Source organism: Acanthochromis polyacanthus, chromosome 19 (genome assembly GCF_021347895.1).
Source record: "Acanthochromis polyacanthus isolate Apoly-LR-REF ecotype Palm Island chromosome 19, KAUST_Apoly_ChrSc, whole genome shotgun sequence".
Classification (NCBI taxonomy): domain Eukaryota; kingdom Metazoa; phylum Chordata; class Actinopteri; family Pomacentridae; genus Acanthochromis; species Acanthochromis polyacanthus.
The window spans coordinates 31346477-31366787 of NC_067131.1; the positions used below are offsets into that span (position 1 = coordinate 31346477).

Genomic DNA, 20311 nt, shown 5'->3' on the forward strand with positions numbered 1-20311 from the left:
TTATTTTACAAACATTTAGTGTTTTGTTAAATTACACACAATATGAGGTAAAATCACAAAAATAAAGAATTCATTTACATGTTGACTGTAAAAAAAACAAAACTACATAATTTTCACAATAAAAATCTATATTTTTATAAATATTAATTTGTTCTTCTACAATATTTAACTGAAATGCTGCTCTTTTTCTGCTTTCCAATAATATTGTTATTTTATTTCATCATGTTTTAATCTATTTTTTTCCTGCCAGACTTTTAGAGTTTTCTGATGGGATTCTGTTGTACTTTTATAAAATAATAGTTTTATTAAACAACTGTTTGAACTGTTTATTAAATTACAGATAATATCCAATAAAATCACAGAAATAAAAAATTAGCACTATAAATAAAGTTCAAATCAAAAATCTGAATTTTTCACAATATGTGACTGTAAAATGACAAGTTTTATTGGATTTAAATAAACAAAAACCTGAATATTTCACAGACATATTATCTCTCAGTGAAGGGAAAGTGTTTGTCCAACATGTCTGAGGCTCTAAAGCAGATTTTTTTTTAATGGATTTGTTTCCAAACATGTCATTGAAAATGAGTCCCTAAACTTTAGAGAAAAATGGAGTTCTGCTAGATGGATGTGATTTATAGAAAACTAGCATAAAGCAGCGCTAAAACATTTTAAATCCAGTTTAAAGATTAAAAGTCCACCTTCACCTGACAGGTGGAGGCAGACGTCTGCTCTCCCCCAGCCTGGTTCTCACCGAGGTTTTATTTAAATCTATGCATCTGTTGGGTTTTTCTCCACAACATAATTATATAAAATAAGAAAGATGCTTTAGAAATGGTGTAGAAACAGTGAAAACAGCAGAAAACAACTGCAAAATACCAAAACACAGAAAAATCTAAACACAGTCATTGTACACTTATACAAAAGAAGCAAATGATTTTTGATGTGAAGGTTCTTTGTTGCCTGATCAGATGATTTCAGATCAATAACATGAAATAAATCAGCGTTGGATGTTTGGAGTTTGCTGTCAGATTCGGTTTTATAGTTTTATGTTCTGTTAGTGAAGCTGGAACCAGTTAAAGTTTGGCTGAAGAACGACTCAAAGTGAAACAAGGATCAGAACCCTAACCCTATCTTCCTCCTTCATGAAGCTCTGACCCTAACCTCCTCCATCCTTCATGGAGCTCCAGATGTACAGATCAGAACCCTAACCTCCTCCATCCTTCATGGAGCTCCAGATGTACAGATCAGAACCCTAACCTCCTCCTCTGTCCTTCATGGAGCTCCAGATGTTCAGATCAGAACCCTAACCTCCTCCTCTGTCCTTCATGGAGCTCCAGATGTACAGATCAGAACCCTAACCTCCTCCATCCTTCATGGAGCTCCAGATGTACAGATCAGAACCCTAACCTCCTCCATCCTTCATGGAGCTCCAGATGTTCAGATCAGAACCCTAACCTCCTCCTCTGTCCTTCATGGAGCTCCAGATGTTCAGATCAGAACCCTAACCTCCTCCTCTGTCCTTCATGGAGCTCCACATGTTCAGATCAGAACCCTAACCTCCTCCATCCTTCATGGAGCTCCAGATGTTCAGATCAGAACCCTAACCTCCTCCTCCATCCTTCATGGAGCTCCAGACGTTCAGATCAGAACCCTAACCTCCTCCTCTGTCCTTCATGGAGCTCCACATGTTCAGATCAGAACCCTAACCTCCTCCTCTGTCCTTCATGGAGCTCCAGATGTTCAGATCAGAACCCTAACCTCCTCCATCCTTCATGGAGCTCCAGATGTACAGATCAGAACCCTAACCTCCTCCATCCTTCATGGAGCTCCAGACGTTCAGATCAGAACCCTAACCTCCTCCTCCATCCTTCATGGAGCTCCACATGTTCAGATCAGAACCCTAACCTCCTCCATCCTTCATGGAGCTCCACATGTTCAGATCAGAACCCTAACCTCCTCCATCCTTCATGGAGCTCCAGATGTACAGATCAGAACCCTAACCTCCTCCATCCTTCATGGAGCTCCAGACGTTCAGATCAGAACCCTAACCTCCTCCTCCATCCTTCATGGAGCTCCACATGTTCAGATCAGAACCCTAACCTGTTCCTCCTCCTCCAGCAGACGCCTCCCGGTGGTCCTGACCCAGCAGATGCAGAACCTTCAGCTGTCCCAGAGCAGGAAGCTTCCTGGAGGTCCGGCGTCTCCCAGCGCCGCCAAACGCCTCTACAGGAACCTGTCTGAGAAGCTGAGAGGAAGCACCTCGTCCTTCGAGGATGCCTACTTCTTCGGCAAGACGGACCGACTGCGGAAAGCCTCGGTGAGTTTGGTGGAGAGCAGATGTTTAGTTCTGAAGGTTCTACGGGTTCTCATGTAACAAGGATTTTATTTTACTGACATTTTTATCATTTTGGACATTGAGTATGTGATCTCCTCAGACTTCTGTGGAGGTTCTCTGTCATCCAGGTCCTGGTAGTCGTACGAGCTTCAGGAGAAACCACGTGGTTGGTTTCAGATGTTTCTAGAAAAGTCTTCCAGACCCTCCAGCTGGTTTCTCTTGAAGCTCCTTCCATCTCCTCATCCTGTAGATGTTTTTCTATCTGCTCCTCTCAGAGTGACTTGTAGTCACCGTTTCTTGTCCTTTTTTCATTTATTGTCGTTTTTGTTGTTTTTTGTCTCATTTTTGTGATTTTGTGTCTCATTTTCGTCGTTTTTTGTCTCGTCTTTGTCAGTTTTTGTCTTGTTTTGTTGTTTTGCATCTCATTCTTCTCATTTTATGTTTTGTCTTGTCATTTTGCGTTTTGTTTTTGTTGTTTTCGGTCTTGTTTTTTTGTCGTTTTGTGTCTCATTTTTATCATTTTATGTCTTGTTTTGTCATTTTGTGTCTTGTCTTTGTCATTTTCAATCTCGCTGTTGTCATTTTCGGTCTCGTTTTGTGTGTCTTTGTTGTCTCCTCATCCTCTAGATGTTTTCTGTCTCCAGTCTTTTCCTCTCTACTCATCAGTACATCATCAGTAGAAAGTAGAGCTGCAACTAACGAGGCGTCGACTAATGGTCTGAGCACGACACGTCATCAAAAGCGGAAGTGAGCGCACAATGCACCAGAAATCACTGTCCGACCAGAGCGCAGAACATGGACGGACATCGGCGCTGCATCGTGCATGTATTATGTATGAACGATGCAGCGCGGACGTCCACGATCTATCGTAAACGCGGACATCGGCGATGCATCATGCATACATAACTCACTTCTGCTTTTGATGACGCATCGTGCTCAGACGATTAGTCGACGCGTCGTTAGTTGCAGTCCTAGTAGAAGATGTTTCACCATGCTGGATGGATCTTCAACAACCTGCTCCTCTGTTCTCTGTTTCTGAGCCATGCTGACTTTATTTATTCATCCAGTTGGTTTTCAGTCTGAAATAGTTTGGAACTATTAGTAAATTTTCCAAATTGACTTAAAATTGGTCTAAAATAACAAAAAAAAATTCCAAAAGAAGTCCAGAATTGTTCAAAATAACCCAAAACAGTCCAAACTTACTTGAAAGGACCTGAAAATATCTTGAAATGTTTTATTTAATCTAGATTTGAGTCGTGAGGGTGAATCTGAACGAGTTTTAAGAGTCCATCAGACGACCACAGTGGATGAATGGTCCTGACAGCGAAGAACGGAAAATGATTACATGAGGCTATATGAGGTGATAAAGATGCTGGGAAGATGACTTTTTTTGACAGAATCTGCTGCTAAAAGTTTATTTTTTGCTGTTTTCTAAATGAGACATGTCGAATAAAAAGATTTTGCTGAAATATTTAGATTTTGAACTCAGATTTAGTAGGTTTTAGGTTGCTGCTGATGCTTTTAAGGACTGTTGGAAAGCTGAGTATCTGTTGATTATTTCTGTTTTTATGGTTTCTGGCTGATAAATGGGTGTTTTATTGTAACTAAAAGTAGGGCTGCATAATTAATCGAATTTTGATCGCGATCACGATTTTGGCTGCCACAATTAAATTAACCTGATCGTTGGAGATATTTACATTTAAAATGCAGGCTCTGGTGCATATCTTATCAAGCGCCTTGTCAACCAGTAGTCAGCTGACCACCAGGAGGCGAACACATGGTTAAGGCTTCATTAAGCTGCCTAAATAACTAGATGAGCCATCAGTAGAGGGCAGAACCACGCCCTCTGCTGGCGAAAACCCTGTCCTCCCTATACAACTGATGCAATATGTATCAATTTCGATCATCGTACGTATATCCCTCCCTACTTGATCTGCTGACCTGTAACTCCACAAGTGAGCAGGGGACCTTAGACTGATCTTCAGTGCCAAGTTTGATTATCCTGACTTCAGCACTTGCAGAGATATTGGACCGGACATACACACACACATACATACATACATACATACATACATACATACATACATACATACATACATACATACATACATACACACATACATACATACATACATACATACATACTTACCCAGCCAGATACCGCACCGAATGAATTAACCTCGCCGATGTACCCGTCGGGCGTGGTTAACAAGCGAGCGCACCCTGCAGCGGCAGCCTCAAATCACTCAGTGGACTGGGCTGATGAGAGCGAGTCATGTCGAGAGAAGAAAGTACAGCAGCATTTGGAGATGAGGAGCATCATGGTGAGGAGCTGGTGCCTCCAAACGGATCAGCATCCGTCGTCTGGACTTGTTTCGGATTCAGGGCAAGTGACGTTACACAAGAACAAGTCATATGTAAAGAGTGTAGCAGAGTTGTGTCTGCCCCACACAGTAACACAACTAATCTGTTTAACCATCTGAAAAAACATCACAAACACAAATACGAGGAATGCATGAAGGCTAAAGCTAACGTTGAATCACAAAATCCCCGTCCGTGTCCAGCGGCAACCCAGACAACCCTTACAGCGACCCTGCATCGGGCAACACCGTATCCAGCTACCTCCCAAAGACACACAGAGATAACGGACGCAATATCGTTTTATTTGGCCAAAGACGTGTCCAATAAATACAGCAAGCAACGAGGGCTTCAGAAAAATAGTCAAAACACTGGACAATAAATATGTGATCCCCTCGCGCAATTATTTCTCCAAAGTGGCGTTATCTACACTGTATGAAAAATGTCGGGGGAAAATAGAGGGAAATATTAATTTAAAGTTTCCAAAAAAAAGTTTTGTTTAAAAGTTTCATTTTGCACTGAAAACACTTCATACAATGTTTGCTTAAAAGTGATGCAATAAAAATACAGATATTTTACCTACCATGATGAAGAACCGTGATTAATTATCGTTATTACAATATTGATCAAAATAATGGTGATTATCATTTTGGCCATAATCGTGCACCCCTACCTAAAAGTGACTTTCCGTCCTCCTGGTTGGTTTTTGTGGCTCAGAAGGTTGAAATAATCTGTTTTCTTCCTTCAGTCCTGGTCTACAGATCAATGCAGATCTGATTGGCTGCTGCTGTGATTCTGTTAACGTCTTTGATTCAATCTGCTGCCTTTGATTCTAGCGGCTGCTTCATGTCAGACTCTTCTGGTTCTGGAGGTTCTGGTTCTGGTTCTGGTCCTCCTCTTTGTTCTTCACATTCTGTCTCTTTTTGTCCTTCACTTGTTTTCTTCTCACATTTTGGTTGTATTTGTCTCTTTATGGTTTTTTTTTCCTTTTTAATAGTTTTGGTCATATTTTGCCTGTTTTTGACCATGTTTTACTGCTTTTTTGTGCGTCTGCTAATGTTTTCATGATCATTTAGTTGTCTTGGTAACAGTTGCTTTTTTAAATTTAAATTTTTTTCCTATTTTGGTCATCTTTTTACTTGTTTTGGTAAGATTTTGTCACTTGATATTTGTTTGCCTGCATTTTATCGGTTTTTTTTTTCTCTTTTTGGTAATCCTTTTTCTTTGTTGGCCACATTTTTACTGGTGTTGGTCATATTTTGCCTGTTTTTGGTCGTCTTGCACCTCTTTTTTTGTGATTTTTTTTGGTAATGTTTTGATAATCATATGAGTTTTTGGGTGACAGTTTGGCTCTTTTTGGCTTCTTTAAAATCTTTTTATGGTAATTTTTTTGCCTATTTTGGTTGCCTTTTTTCTTGTTTGTGCCAGACTTCCTGTTTTTATAATTTGTCAATATTTTGAGGGTTTTTTTTGTCTTTGTTGGCCACCTTTTTACTTGTTTTGGTCATATTTTGCCTCTTTTGGGTCATATTTAACTTCCTTTTTGTGTTTTTTTTTAGTGTTTTGTTTGGTAATTCTTTGCCTTTTGTGAACATATTTTAATTTGTTTAGGTTACATTCTGCCTCTTTCTGGTCATATTTTGCCTCTTTTTGTTCTTTTTTGTCCTTTTTTGGTGATTTTCTGCCTTTTTCTGCCTTGGAAACCGTCTGAATTTCTTTCATTCATAGAGAATCTGTTGGAACGAGACGTTTTTCTTGTTTCTGTGAATCTTTTTCATCACGTCGTCCTTCTGATCTGAGAAACATTTGGTTGCTGTGACGAGAGTTGCAGGTCAGAGAGTGTGAGTGTTATATAGTGTGTGTGTGTGTGTGTGTGTGTGTGTGTGTGTGTGTGTGTGTGTGTGTGTGTGTGTGTGTGTGTGTGTGTGTTTTAGCATTTGCTACATTGTGGGGACCAAATGTCCCCACAACTGTAGGAAAATCGAAAACTATGTCTCTTGTGGGGACCTCATTTTGGTCCCCACAAGTTTAAACAGTGTTTTCTTGGCCATGTTGTTGTTACTGAAAAAAGCAAAAGTGCAAAAACGTTTCTTTAGGGTTAGCCATTGTTTTGGTCTGGGTTAGGGTTAGGGTTAGGGTTAGGGGTTAGATATGAATGGGAGTCAATGGTAAGTCCCCACAATGATAGAAAAATATAGTGTGTGTGTGTGTGTGTGTGTGTGTGTGTGTGTGTGTGTGTGTGTGTGTGTGTGTGTGTGTGTGTGTGTGTTGAAAGCCTCCAGGACTCTGCAGTCTGCTGACATTTTCAGATGAAAGGAAGCAATGAGGAGAAAACAAACAGCAGCAGATCGATGTGCAGCTTAAATATTACAACCTTTAAATGTTCAGATTATTCGTCCTGCAGCAGAACAAGTAAAAACATCCAGAAACCTGCAGCAGAACGATGATAAAAACATCCAGAAACCGGCAGCAGGTGGAACACATTTAGTCCAGAACACAAGTTAGAATCCAGTCTGAAACCATTTGAAATCCAGTCTAAATTCAGCCCAACCTAGACCAAAACTAGTTCCAAAACAGACCCAATTTATAACCAGTGAAAACATTGTCCAAATCTAATCTAAAATCAGCTCCTGATTGAGCTCCAAAAGCAGTCTAGCACAGGTCCAAATCCAGTCCAAAAAACAGCTCCAAGCCCTTTCCCAAACCAGTTTCTAAACTAGTTCAAATTCGCTCCAACACCAGTCTAAATCCAGTCTAAACCAGCTGCAGAACCAGTGAAAAATCAGTTCAAATCTATTCTAGAATCCAAATCCTCTTTCAAAAAACAGCTCAAAGCTCTTTCTTAAACCAGTTTCAAAACCAGTCTAAAACTGGTCCAAATCCGATCTAAAACAGCTACAAATCCAGACAAAAGGCAGTTCCAGAACTGGTTCCAAACCCAGTTCAAATTCAGTCCAAAGCCAGGTCCAGAACAAACTCCAAACAAGCCCAAAAACCCGTGTAAAACCAGTGAAAAACTTGTCCACATCTCATCTAAAACCAGCTCCTGAATGAGCTCCGAAACCAGTCTAATACTGATCCAGTCCAAAAACAGCTCCGAACCTTGTCTAAAACTAGCTAGTGATGCAAACAAAAATGGTTCCAAAACCAGCTCCAGAACCACCTTCAAAACCAGTCTAAAACAATTTTGAAACCAATAAAAATAACTGTCCAAATTTCACATAAAATCAGGTTCTGAATGAGCTCCAAATCCAGTCCAAAAAACAGCTCCAAGCCCCTTCCCAAACCAGTTTCAGAACTAGTCTGAAACCAGTCCTAAACCATCTCTGGAACCAGTCTAAAACCAGCTCCACAACCAATCTAAATCTATTTTAAAACCAGTCCAAAGTCAAAAAAATCCAGACAAAAACTAATTCCAAAAGTAGCTCCAAAACTAGTTCAAATTCAGTCCAAGACTTGCTCCAGAGCCAACTCCAAAATCAGCCCAAAACCAGTCTTAATCTGGTCTAAATCCAGTCTGAACCTAGCTAGAGAACCAATTCCAAAACCAGTCTAAAACCATTTTGAAACCAGTAAAACAAAACCAGTCCTAAACCAGCTAAAAATCCAGACAAAACCAGTTCCAAAACTATGCTCCAAAACGAGTTCAAATTCAATTCCAAACCGTCTCCAAAACTAGTGTAAAACCAGTCTGAAACCAGCTCCAAAACCAGCTTTGAATCCAGTCAAAACAACTGTCAAAAACCAGCCAAATACCAGTCCAAATCAAATCTAGAACCAGTCCAAATCAAATCCAGAACCAGTCCAAATCAAATCCAGAACCAGCTTCTCGTGTACTGAATTCTGGATTCTGTGAACAGATCTCGAAGCAGAAACATTCATTCTCCAGTTCCAGCTTCATCCACTGACAGGTTGAACAATCCTTGATTATTTCAGCTCATTAAACACACAGATTTCTAAAAATCAAACTAAATAAAGCATCTTTTCTCTTTTAGAACCTCCTCAGCTATTTCATTCCTGATTCCTGAATCTTCTACCTGACATTCTGCCTGCCGGATCATTTACTGATAAAACAAAAAGACACACGTTAGTTTGTCCTGTTGTCATTTTCTGATCGATCAGAGAAAATCCTGCAGCCTGTTGCCATGGTTACCAGGAGATCTTCCTCGCATTGTTTCTTCAGAAGACGGATTTTAAAGTGGTTTACCTCCTGTGTTCACGTTGAAGCTCATCTCAGCCTGAGGGGAAACATTTGTCTCCGGTCATGAAATCAGGAGATAAAACTACAATAATCCACCTGAACAGAACTCTGCTGGAGGTTTAGATGTTCAGATTCTCCTCCGTCACCATCAGGAGGTTTCTGATTGACCCGAACTCATCCAGCAGCAGAACAACCAGTGCAGACGTCCAGCCAGAGTCAGAGAAACATCTTCAGCTACTAGAACAACCAGCAGTCCTACAAGAGACGGTCTGAACCCCACATCTGGTCCAAAACCAGTCAGAAACCAGACAAAACCTACTGTGACACCAGTTTAAAACCAATTTAAAATCAGTTTACAATCAGTCCAAAATGAAAACATTTAAAATCCTGTCTAAAACTAGAACAAAGACAAGACCAAAACTACAGTCAGAAACCAGACTAAAACCAGCTGTGACACCAGTTTAAAACCAATTTAAAACCAGTTCAAACCATCTCCAAACCCAGTCTAAAGTCAATCCAAAATGAAGTGTAACCCCTTCACCCACCCACTGTTGGCAGGCCTCACAGCCTCATCCCTTCCCCACTGGTGTGGTAGGACTTGCTTGGACTTATTTATGATTCACCTTGGTTGGATTTGTTTTGTCTCGTTTATGGACTTGTTTCGAATGAGCTGTTTTGATTAACACGGCTGGCAACAGTGGAACCATGCTCACCTGTATTTACTGCCAAACTGAACCTAGCACTGTTGCTTTTGATTGTCAAATGTGAAGCTACTGAATTATGGGTGAATGTTTGATTTATTCTTAATCTGATTTTCTGTTAGTGTTTGGTTTATTATTTTGATCATTGTTTTGACTTGATGTATTCAAGTATTTTTTTGTTGATTCATTTTTTAATACATTACCGGTAATCTAGTTTGAGTCTTGTGTTCATTAATTTTCACACAGCTCCCAGAGCAGAACCTTCCCATAGCCTAGCCCTTAGCACACCATTACAAGTGCGACATAAAACATGGCGAGCTAGCCAGGAGCTGTTTGAAGGTTCATGAACATATATTCCTGGGTATACAGTATTGAGTGAAAAATTGTGAAATCATGGAAATAGTGATGCAAGAGTCCATAAAAGTTCCAGATTCAGTTTTTATTGCTGGATTGACTAACACTGAACTAGATAAGGAAATTGAAAATGATCTTGCAACATTTGGTTCTGTACACCGTTTAAAATTCTGTCTGAAACCAGAGCCGAGTCAAGTACAAAATCACCCCCAAATCCAGTCCCAGGTCCAGCTCCAAAACCATTTCAAAACCAGTTTAAATCAGCTCCAAATCCAGTATGAAACCAGTTCAGAAATGCCTCCAAAATCTAGCCTAAAACCAGCTCCAACATCAGCTCCAAATCCAGTTCAAAACTACCTCCAAACCCACTCTAAAGTCAATCCAAAAGGAAGTCTGAAACCATTTAAAGTCCTGTCTGAAACCAAAACCAAGTCAAGTCCAAAATCACCCCCAAATCCAGTCCCAGCTGCAGCTCCCAAACCATTTCAAAACCAGTTTAAATCAGCTCCAAATCCAGTTCTTCAAATCCTGTCTAAAACCAGTCCAAAGTCAAATCCAAACCCAGTCTAAATCCTATCTGAAGCCAGTTCAGAATCAGCTTGAAAACAAGTTTAAAGCCAATCTCACACCAGCTCCAAAGTCAAGTCCAAAATCAGTCCAAACCAGCTGCAGAACCAGTATAAACCCAGTTCCAAAACCAGACAAAATCTAGTTTAAAACCGATCTAAAACCAGTTAAAAATCCAGACAAAAAACAGTTCCAAAACTAGTTCAAAGTCAGTCTAGCTATACTCTAAATCCAGTAAAAACCCTGGCTACAAACAGCTCCAGAACCAGCTCCAGAACCAGTCTAAACCTAGTTCCAAACCAGACAAAATCCAGTTTTAAACCAGTCCAAAAACTGCTAAAAATCCAGACGATAACCAGTTCTAAAACCATGATAAATTCAGTCCCTAACCATCTCCAGAGCCATCAGTGTATCTACAGACACCGTTTGAGTGTTTTCCCTCCTTTTTTAACGTCCGTTTCATCCAGTTTAGCTCCAGTTTTTGTGTCTTTCTGTTGTTGCTGGATTTATTCTGTCTAAAGTTGATCCTCCTGTTCATTGTTGTCTTTCTGAAGTTCTGTCTGTTTTATCTACCGGTGACGTTTCTGTTTTGTTTATCATACCTGGCCTTTCTCGCTTTTGAATGGATCTTTGAACCACAACTTAAAGATCCATAGGTGACAGCCGAAGTTTTGCTTCTTCTTGGTTTTGTTGAGGATCCTCCAGATTGATGTTTCTTGATTGTTCCCATGTATTTCATCAAACACGTCAGAGATGAAAGCTGCATTAAAGAACTCCACACCTAGACAACAGCTGACTTCCTGTACTCGAGGTGTTTTCATGGAATCAGTAAATTTCTCTGGTTCTGCTTCCAGACGATGCAGGGCAGCGACTGCATCTTCGAGGCGGTGGAGCAGCAGGACCTGGACGCCGTTCAGATTCTCCTCTACCAGTTTTCGGCCGAGGAGTTGGACCTGAACACTCCCAACAGCCAGGGCCTGACGCCACTCGACATCGCCATCATGACCAACAACACGCCCATCGCCAAGCTGCTGCTGAAGGCCGGCGGCAAGGAGAGTCCTCACTGTGAGTACAGGCGTTAGACCACACCCACGCCTACAGGGAATAGACCCAGCCCATGGTGGTTCATCAGGCCTGAAACAGCAGAATTGGACAAATCAGAGTTAATTTAAAACTACGAAATATAGAAAAATGAACTTGAGCTCTGAGTCTGTAGAAACGCTCTAGTTTGATCATTTATAAGCAGAAAATCCAAACATTTACAGCTTTCACAGTCAGAAATTCAGCTTTTCTTTGTAGACTGAACATCTAATTAGGACTACAGGTGTGAATTGTTTCAGAAATCGATTATTCTATCAATTCATCGATTATTCAGATTAGAAATACCTTTGTTTTATTAACCCTCTGGTCCTCAGGCACAGAATGACCACAAAATACACAAAATGACCACAAAAGACACAAAATGACCACAAAGAGAGAAAATTACCATGAGTCTGAAAAGAACACAAACATAGACATGAAATGCCCACAGGAAGACCGACAATTAGCCAAAAGACACACTTAACGACCGCAAAATGATGCATAGAAAGAGAGAAAATGACCACGAAAATCAAGACAAAGGACATGAATAAACTCATAATGACCAGAAAGTCTCACAAAATGACCACAAAAAACACAAACAAGGAGTCAGAAAATTACTCCAAAGAGACACAAAATGATCCCAGAAAGGCAAAAAATAACGCCCAAAAGACCCTTAACAACCACAGAATTAGCAAAAAGCCGAAATGACCACAAAGAGATGGAAAATAACCGCAAAAAGACACTTAATGACAACAAAATTATACAATATTAACATAAATAGACAAAATGATCACAAAAATAAAGTAAAAGGACATGAACCAAAAAGTGACACAAAATGACCACAAACTAATACAAATCACCACAAAGAGACGCAAAATGACCACAGAAAGGCAGAAAATAACCCTAAAAAGACACTTAATGACCGGAAAATAACACAAAATTAGTATCAAAAGAGAGAAAATTACCACAGAAACACGCAAAATTACCACAAAAATAAAGAAAGAGGACATGAACAGCCTTAAAATGACTAGATATCAACACAAAAATAGCCCACAGAGACATAAAATCACTACTACTAATCCCTGAGTAGATTCTATGGTTTTCTGGTGTAAATCTCAGAACTGTGTCCTGCTGTTGTTTGCTGTTTATTTCTCTTAAATGGCTGAAATGAAACCGGACAGAATCGTTTTCTAAAGCATGGTCTAGCTCCGCCTCTACGCAGACGACTCCCTCATTTATCTTCCTGTTGGACATAAAGCCTGGACGGCTCTGAAGGTCTGATGTACCTCCTGATGATGATGGAACTGAATGTTCCTCCTCTGAATGAACCTTCTCACCTCTTCCAGCTGGGACCTCGGCCTGACAGCCAATCACTGAGCTGCTTTCAGCTGAAGGTCGACTCTTTTCTCTTCCTAAACAACACCATTCAGTCGTTTATTTGGTCACACTCACTGCTCTAACACTCGGTTTGTGTTTCTGTGACTGGATCAGCTTTAAATGCTGCTGAGCTGCTAACGGCTTGACAAAAACGAGACAAAAAAACAGCAAAAATGAGACACAAAAGAAAAAAAATATTCAAAATGACAAAAAAAAGAAAACATGATGAGAACGGCACAAGTAAAACAAGAGACACAACAGGAAAAACAACGCAAAATAACATAAACTAGACTGAAGACAACAAAGACAAAACACGGAACAGGAAAAATGAAAAAATAAAACAGCTTGAAAAGATATTGGATGAGTTGATTCCAGGTTGTTTGTTTGTGTTCAATTTTGGGAAATAAATTCTGCTTTTTTAAAACTGGCTGCAGTGCAGAGTTGTCGCTGTGTTATTGTGTCTATAAATGGTTCTAAGTGTTTGTTTTGTGTTTATCAATGGTTCTACATGTGTTTATGGTTCTAAATGTTCTAAGTGTGTGTTTTGTTTATAAATGGTTCTAAGTGTGTGCTCTGTGTTCCAGTTGTGAGCGTGGAGAGTCGTGAGGCCCACCTGAGCTCTCTGGTTCTGGAGGCGGAACGTCGGGCTGCAGATCTGGCGGCTCAGGCTCAGAGAGACGGACTTTCTCTGGAGGCCTGTCATAAAGACAAGCAGCTGAGGGCCTGGGAGTGGAGGAGCAAACTGTACAAACGCATGAAGACGGGCTTCCAGCACGCACGTATGTCCAGGAGAACACAAGAACACAACAGGAACACACAAGAAACACAACAGGAACATACAGAAACACACAAGAGAACACCAGGAACATACAAGAAAACAATGATTCACATTGAACACATGTTCACAAACTGTCCGAAAAATCACAAAATGACAACAAAAACAACACAATAAGGGACACAAAACGGCTGTAGAGACACAAACACAGACAATGTTACGACAAAGACTCACAAGATGACTACAAATACACAACATGATGAAGACACTGGACACAAAAAGACACAAAATGAGTACAAAGATAAAAGAACAACAGAGGCAAATGACTTCAGACACAAAACAGCACAAAGAGACGCAAAAGGATGAACAAACCGACCACAAAGAGACAAAAAATTATGAAAAACACACAAAGCGACTGCAGAGGAAGCCGTGTTGTGTTTGCAGTGCTGTTGTATGTTCGTATAGTGTGTTGGTGTCGTGTGTCAGGATTGTCTCCTGGAACCACATCAGTGATTGTTGGTCTCTGGTGTGTTTAAGCTGCAGGCAGAACTCTGATGACGCATGATGCTTCACATCATGATGCTGCCTCCACCATGCTTCGTCATGATGCTGCCTCCACCATGCTTCACATCATGATGCTGCCTCCACCATGCTTCACATCATGATGCTGCCTCCACCGTGCTTCACATCATGATGCTGCCTCCACCGTGCTTCACATCATGATGCTGCCTCCACCGTGCTTCACATCATGATGCTGCCTCCACCATGCGTCACATCATGATGCTGTCTCCACCGTGCTTCACATCATGATGCTGCCTCCACCATGCTTCGTCATGATGCTGCCACCACCATGCTTCATCATGATGCTGCCTTCACCGTGCTTCACATCATGATGCTGCCTCCACCATGCTTCACATCATGATGCTGCCTCCACCATGCTTCACATCATGATACTGTCTCCACCATGCTTCACATCATGATACTGTCTCCACCGTGCTTCACATCATGATGCTGCCTCCACCGTGCTTCACATCATGATGCTGCCTCCACCGTGCTTCACATCATGATACTGTCTCCACCGTGCTTCACATCATGATGCTGTCTCCACCGTGCTTCACATCATGATGCTGCCTCCACCATGCTTCGTCATGATGCTGCCACCACCATGCTTCATCATGATGCTGCCTTCACCGTGCTTCATCATGATGCTGCCACCACCGTGCTTCACATCATGATACTGTCTCCACCATGCTTCACATCATGATGCTGCCACCACCGTGCTTCACATCATGATGCTGCCACCACCATGCTTCGTCATGATGCTGCCACCACCATGCTTCATCATGATGCTGCCTCCACCATGCTTCATCATGATGCTGCCTCCACCGTGCTTCACATCATGATGCTGCCTCCACCATGCTTCATCATGATGCTGCCTCCACCGTGCTTCACATCATGATGCTGCCTCCACCGTGCTTCACATCATGATGCTGCCTCCACCATGCTTCATCATGATGCTGCCTACACCGTGCTTCACATCATGATGCTGCCTCCACCGTGCTTCACATCATGATGCTGCCTCCACCGTGCTTCACATCATGATGCTGCCTCCACCGTGCTTCACATCATGATGCTGCCTACACCGTGCTTCACAGTAGGGATGGTGTGTTTATGATGATGTTCAGTGTTTGGTGTCCATCAAACATGTCATGTAGTCTGACGGACATAAAGCTCCATCCTGGTCTCCTCAGACCAAAGAACCTTCTTCCAAGTGTCTTCTGAGTCTCCACATGTCTTCTAGTGAACTCTAGTCCAGATTTAATTGGAGCTTTTTCCATCAGAGTCTTTCTCTTTGTCTCCATGAAGCTTTGACTGGTGAAGAACAGACAACAGTTGTTGGATGAACAGTCTGAAGATGGAACTCCTTCAGAGGAGTCATAGAGTCTTGGTGGCCTCCCTCTCTAGTCTCTTTCTCCTTCAGAGGAGTCATAGAGTCTTGGTTGCCCCTCCCTCTCTCGTCTCTCGGTCATTGAAGACGTACTGCTGTGATATATATGTTTTTATGTCTATATTTCTTTGGTTGACTCCTCTCTCTCTCTCTCTCTCTCTCTCTCTCTCTCTCTCTTTGTGCCCCTGCCCAGGTGCCCCGGAGGCCCCGTCTCTGGTCCGTCTGAGCGTGAGCAGTAGCACCACGCTGACCGTCACCTTCCAGGAGCCTCAGTGTCTGAACTCCACCGTGGTGACCAAGTACAGAGGTACAATAACTTTATTTATGTAGTTCACACAAGCACACTCCTCAGGCTGGAGTATTTAGAGTAGGATTGTTTAACAAAGGCTGGGCAGCACAATCATCCACGAACACACAACACATCTACAAAAACAGCCTAAATGATGAATTAAGTTTAGCCCCAAAACTCACAACTGCTTTGAAAAATCTCTAAAATGTAGCCATTTATCAGTCAGAAACATCAAAAATCATCAGATTTTCTGGTTTCCTGTGGTCACTAAACGCCTCAGCCTGGACAAGTTTATTCTGTGTCATGTTGGATTCCCTGGTTGAACTGCAGGCAGTGTTTCCACCGAGAGGAGACAGACTCAAGAATTTACCAAATAACTCAAAAACTGTCTCAGTGATTAAAGATTTGTTCAGATTCTGGGACATTGCAGTTACGCGTTCTTAATAGAAATGTAGTTTCGGTGAACTGCAGGCAGTAAATAGTGAGACATCTCCAGTCTGTGGAGTTTTATTCCAGTGTTTAGCATCATGTTAGACTCAATGATTACAGTTTAATGAAGAGAATGAATCAGAATTATTTCACCAATTATGATACTTTCATGTTTATTCTAGAGCAGGTGACTGAGGATTTGAATTATTCTGTTTTCCTCTCAGCAGTCTTGTGTAGTCAGACTGTTGTTGTGTAGTCAGACTGTTGTTGTGTAGTCAGACTGTTGTTGTGTAGTCAGACTGTTGTTGTGTATTCAGACAGTTGTTGTGTATTCAGACAGTTGTTGTGTATTCAGACTGTTGTTGTGTAGTCAGACTGTTGTTGTGTAGTCAGACTGTTGTTGTGTAGTCAGACTGTTGTTGTGTATTCAGACTGTTGTTGTGTAGTCAGACTGTTGTTGTGTAGTCAGAATGTTGTTGTATAGTCAGACTGTTGTGTGTTTTTTGAGAACAGAATCAGTTCCATCAGACTGAATGAAAACAGCCAGAGGCCAAACAGAAGGTTAACAATGTTTAATATGTGAGAGGAACTATTGATTTATAATCAACAGAGTGTGTGTTTGTCTGTCTGACCTGTTGTGTGTCTGACCTGTTGTGTGTCTGACCTGTTGTGTGTCTGACCTGTTGTGTGTCTGACATGTTGTGTGTCTGACCTGTTGTGTGTCTGACATGTTGTGTGTCTGACCTGTTGTGTGTCTGACCTGTTGTGTGTCTGACATGTTGTGTGTCTGACCTGTTGTGTGTCTGACCTGTTGTGTGTCTGACCTGTTGTGTGTCTGACCTGTTGTGTGTCCGACATGTTGTGTGTCCGACATGTTGTGTGTCCGACCTGTTGTGTGTCCGACATGTTGTGTGTCTGACCTGTTGTGTGTCTGACCTGTTGTGTGTCTGACCTGTTGTGTGTCTGACCTGTTGTGTGTCTGACCTGTTGTGTGTCTGACATGTTGTGTGTCTGACCTGTTGTGTGTCTGACCTGTTGTGTGTCTGACATGTTGTGTGTCTGACCTGTTGTGTGTCTGACCTGTTGTGTGTCTGACATGTTGTGTGTCTGACCTGTTGTGTGTCTGACCTGTTGTGTGTCTGACCTGTTGTGTGTCTGACATGTTGTGTGTCTGACCTGTTGTGTGTCTGACCTGTTGTGTGTCTGACATGTTGTGTGTCTGACATGTTGTGTGTCTGACCTGTTGTGTGTCTGACCTGTTGTGTGTCTGACATGTTGTGTGTCTGACATGTTGTGTGTCTGACCTGTTGTGTGTCCGACCTGTTGTGTGTCTGACATGTTGTGTGTCTGACCTGTTGTGTGTCTGACCTGTTGTGTGTCTGACATGTTGTGTGTCTGACATGTTGTGTGTCTGACATGTTGTGTGTCTGACCTGTTGTGTGTCTGACATGTTGTGTGTCTGACATGTTGTGTGTCTGACCTGTTGTGTGTCCGACCTGTTGTGTGTCTGACATGTTGTGTGTCTGACCTGTTGTGTGTCTGACCTGTTGTGTGTCTGACCTGTTGTGTGTCTGACATGTTGTGTGTCTGACCTGTTGTGTGTCCGACCTGTTGTGTGTCTGACATGTTGTGTGTCTGACCTGTTGTGTGTCTGACATGTTGTGTGTCTGACCTGTTGTGTGTCTGACCTGTTGTGTGTCTGACCTGTTGTGTGTCCGACCTGTTGTGTGTCTGACATGTTGTGTGTCTGACCTGTTGTGTGTCCGACCTGTTGTGTGTCCGACCTGTTGTGTGTCTGACATGTTGTGTGTCTGACCTGTTGTGTGTCCGACCTGTTGTGTGTCTGACCTGTTGTGTGTCTGACATGTTGTGTGTCTGACATGTTGTGTGTCTGACATGTTGTGTGTCTGACATGTTGTGTGTCTGACCTGTTGTGTGTCCGACCTGTTGTGTGTCTGACCTGTTGTGTGTCCGACCTGTTGTGTGTCCGACCTGTTGTGTGTCCGACCTGTTGTGTGTCTGACCTGTTGTGTGTCCGACCTGTTGTGTGTCTGACCTGTTGTGTGTCTGACCTGTTGTGTGTCCGACCTGTTGTGTGTCTGACATGTTGTGTGTCTGACATGTTGTGTGTCTGACATGTTGTGTGTCTGACATGTTGTGTGTCTGACCTGTTGTGTGTCTGACATGTTGTGTGTCTGACATGTTGTGTGTCTGACATGTTGTGTGTCTGACCTGTTGTGTGTCTGACCTGTTGTGTGTCCGACCTGTTGTGTGTCTGACCTGTTGTGTGTCTGACCTGTTGTGTGTCTGACATGTTGTGTGTCTGACCTGTTGTGTGTCCGACATGTTGTGTGTCCGACCTGTTGTGTGTCCGACCTGTTGTGTGTCTGACATGTTGTGTGTCTGACCTGTTGTGTGTCCGACATGTTGTGTGTCTGACCTGTTGTGTGTCTGACCTGTTGTGTGTCTGACCTGTTGTGTGTCTGACATGTTGTGTGTCCGACGTGTTGTGTGTCTGACCTGTTGTGTGTCTGACATGTTGTGTGTCCGACCTGTTGTGTGTCTGACCTGTTGTGTGTCTGACCTGTTGTGTGTCTGACCTGTTGTGTGTCTGACATGTTGTGTGTCTGACATGTTGTGTGTCTGACCTGTTGTGTGTCTGACATGTTGTGTGTCTGACATGTTGTGTGTCTGACATGTTGTGTGTCTGACCTGTTGTGTGTCTGACCTGTTGTGTGTCTGACATGTTGTGTGTCCGACCTGTTGTGTGTCTGACCTGTTGTGTGTCTGACCTGTTGTGTGTCTGACATGTTGTGTGTCTGACCTGTTGTGTGTCCGACATGTTGTGTGTCTGACCTGTTGTGTGTCCGACCTGTTGTGTGTCTGACCTGTTGTGTGTCTGACATGTTGTGTGTCTGACATGTTGTGTGTCTGACATGTTGTGTGTCTGACCTGTTGTGTGTCCGACCTGTTGTGTGTCCGACCTGTTGTGTGTCTGACCTGTTGTGTGTCTGACCTGTTGTGTGTCTGACCTGTTGTGTGTCCGACCTGTTGTGTGTCTGACCTGTTGTGTGTCCGACCTGTTGTGTGTCTGACATGTTGTGTGTCTGACATGTTGTGTGTCTGACATGTTGTGTGTCTGACATGTTGTGTGTCTGACCTGTTGTGTGTCTGACATGTTGTGTGTCTGACATGTTGTGTGTCTGACCTGTTGTGTGTCTGACCTGTTGTGTGTCTGACATGTTGTGTGTCCGACCTGTTGTGTGTCCGACCTGTTGTGTGTCTGACCTGTTGTGTGTCTGACATGTTGTGTGTCTGACCTGTTGTGTGTCCGACATGTTGTGTGTCCGACCTGTTGTGTGTCCGACCTGTTGTGTGTCTGACATGTTGTGTGTCTGACCTGTTGTGTGTCTGACATGTTGTGTGTCTGACCTGTTGTGTGTCTGACATGTTGTGTGTCTGACATGTTGTGTGTCTGACCTGTTGTGTGTCTGACCTGTTGTGTGTCTGACATGTTGTGTGTCCGACCTGTTGTGTGTCCGACCTGTTGTGTGTCTGACCTGTTGTGTGTCTGACATGTTGTGTGTCTGACCTGTTGTGTGTCCGACATGTTGTGTGTCCGACCTGTTGTGTGTCTGACCTGTTGTGTGTCTGACATGTTGTGTGTCTGACCTGTTGTGTGTCTGACATGTTGTGTGTCTGACATGTTGTGTGTCTGACATGTTGTGTGTCTGACCTGTTGTGTGTCTGACCTGTTGTGTGTCTGACATGTTGTGTGTCCGACCTGTTGTGTGTCTGACCTGTTGTGTGTCTGACCTGTTGTGTGTCTGACATGTTGTGTGTCTGACCTGTTGTGTGTCCGACATGTTGTGTGTCTGACCTGTTGTGTGTCTG

At 42.5% G+C, this 20311-nt stretch overlaps 1 protein-coding gene across 1 annotated transcript in view; it reads left to right on the forward strand.

The window, feature by feature from the left end:
- ankfn1 (ankyrin repeat and fibronectin type III domain containing 1) overlaps positions 1-20311 on the forward strand; it is a 123178-nt gene that overhangs the window by 67666 nt on the left and 35201 nt on the right. The window contains exons 8-11 of the mRNA XM_051939134.1: positions 2122-2320; positions 11374-11584; positions 13561-13755; positions 15893-16006. Of these exons, the coding sequence (XP_051795094.1) occupies positions 2122-2320; positions 11374-11584; positions 13561-13755; positions 15893-16006 (719 nt within the window). The remainder of the gene's footprint in view (positions 1-2121; positions 2321-11373; positions 11585-13560; positions 13756-15892; positions 16007-20311) is intronic.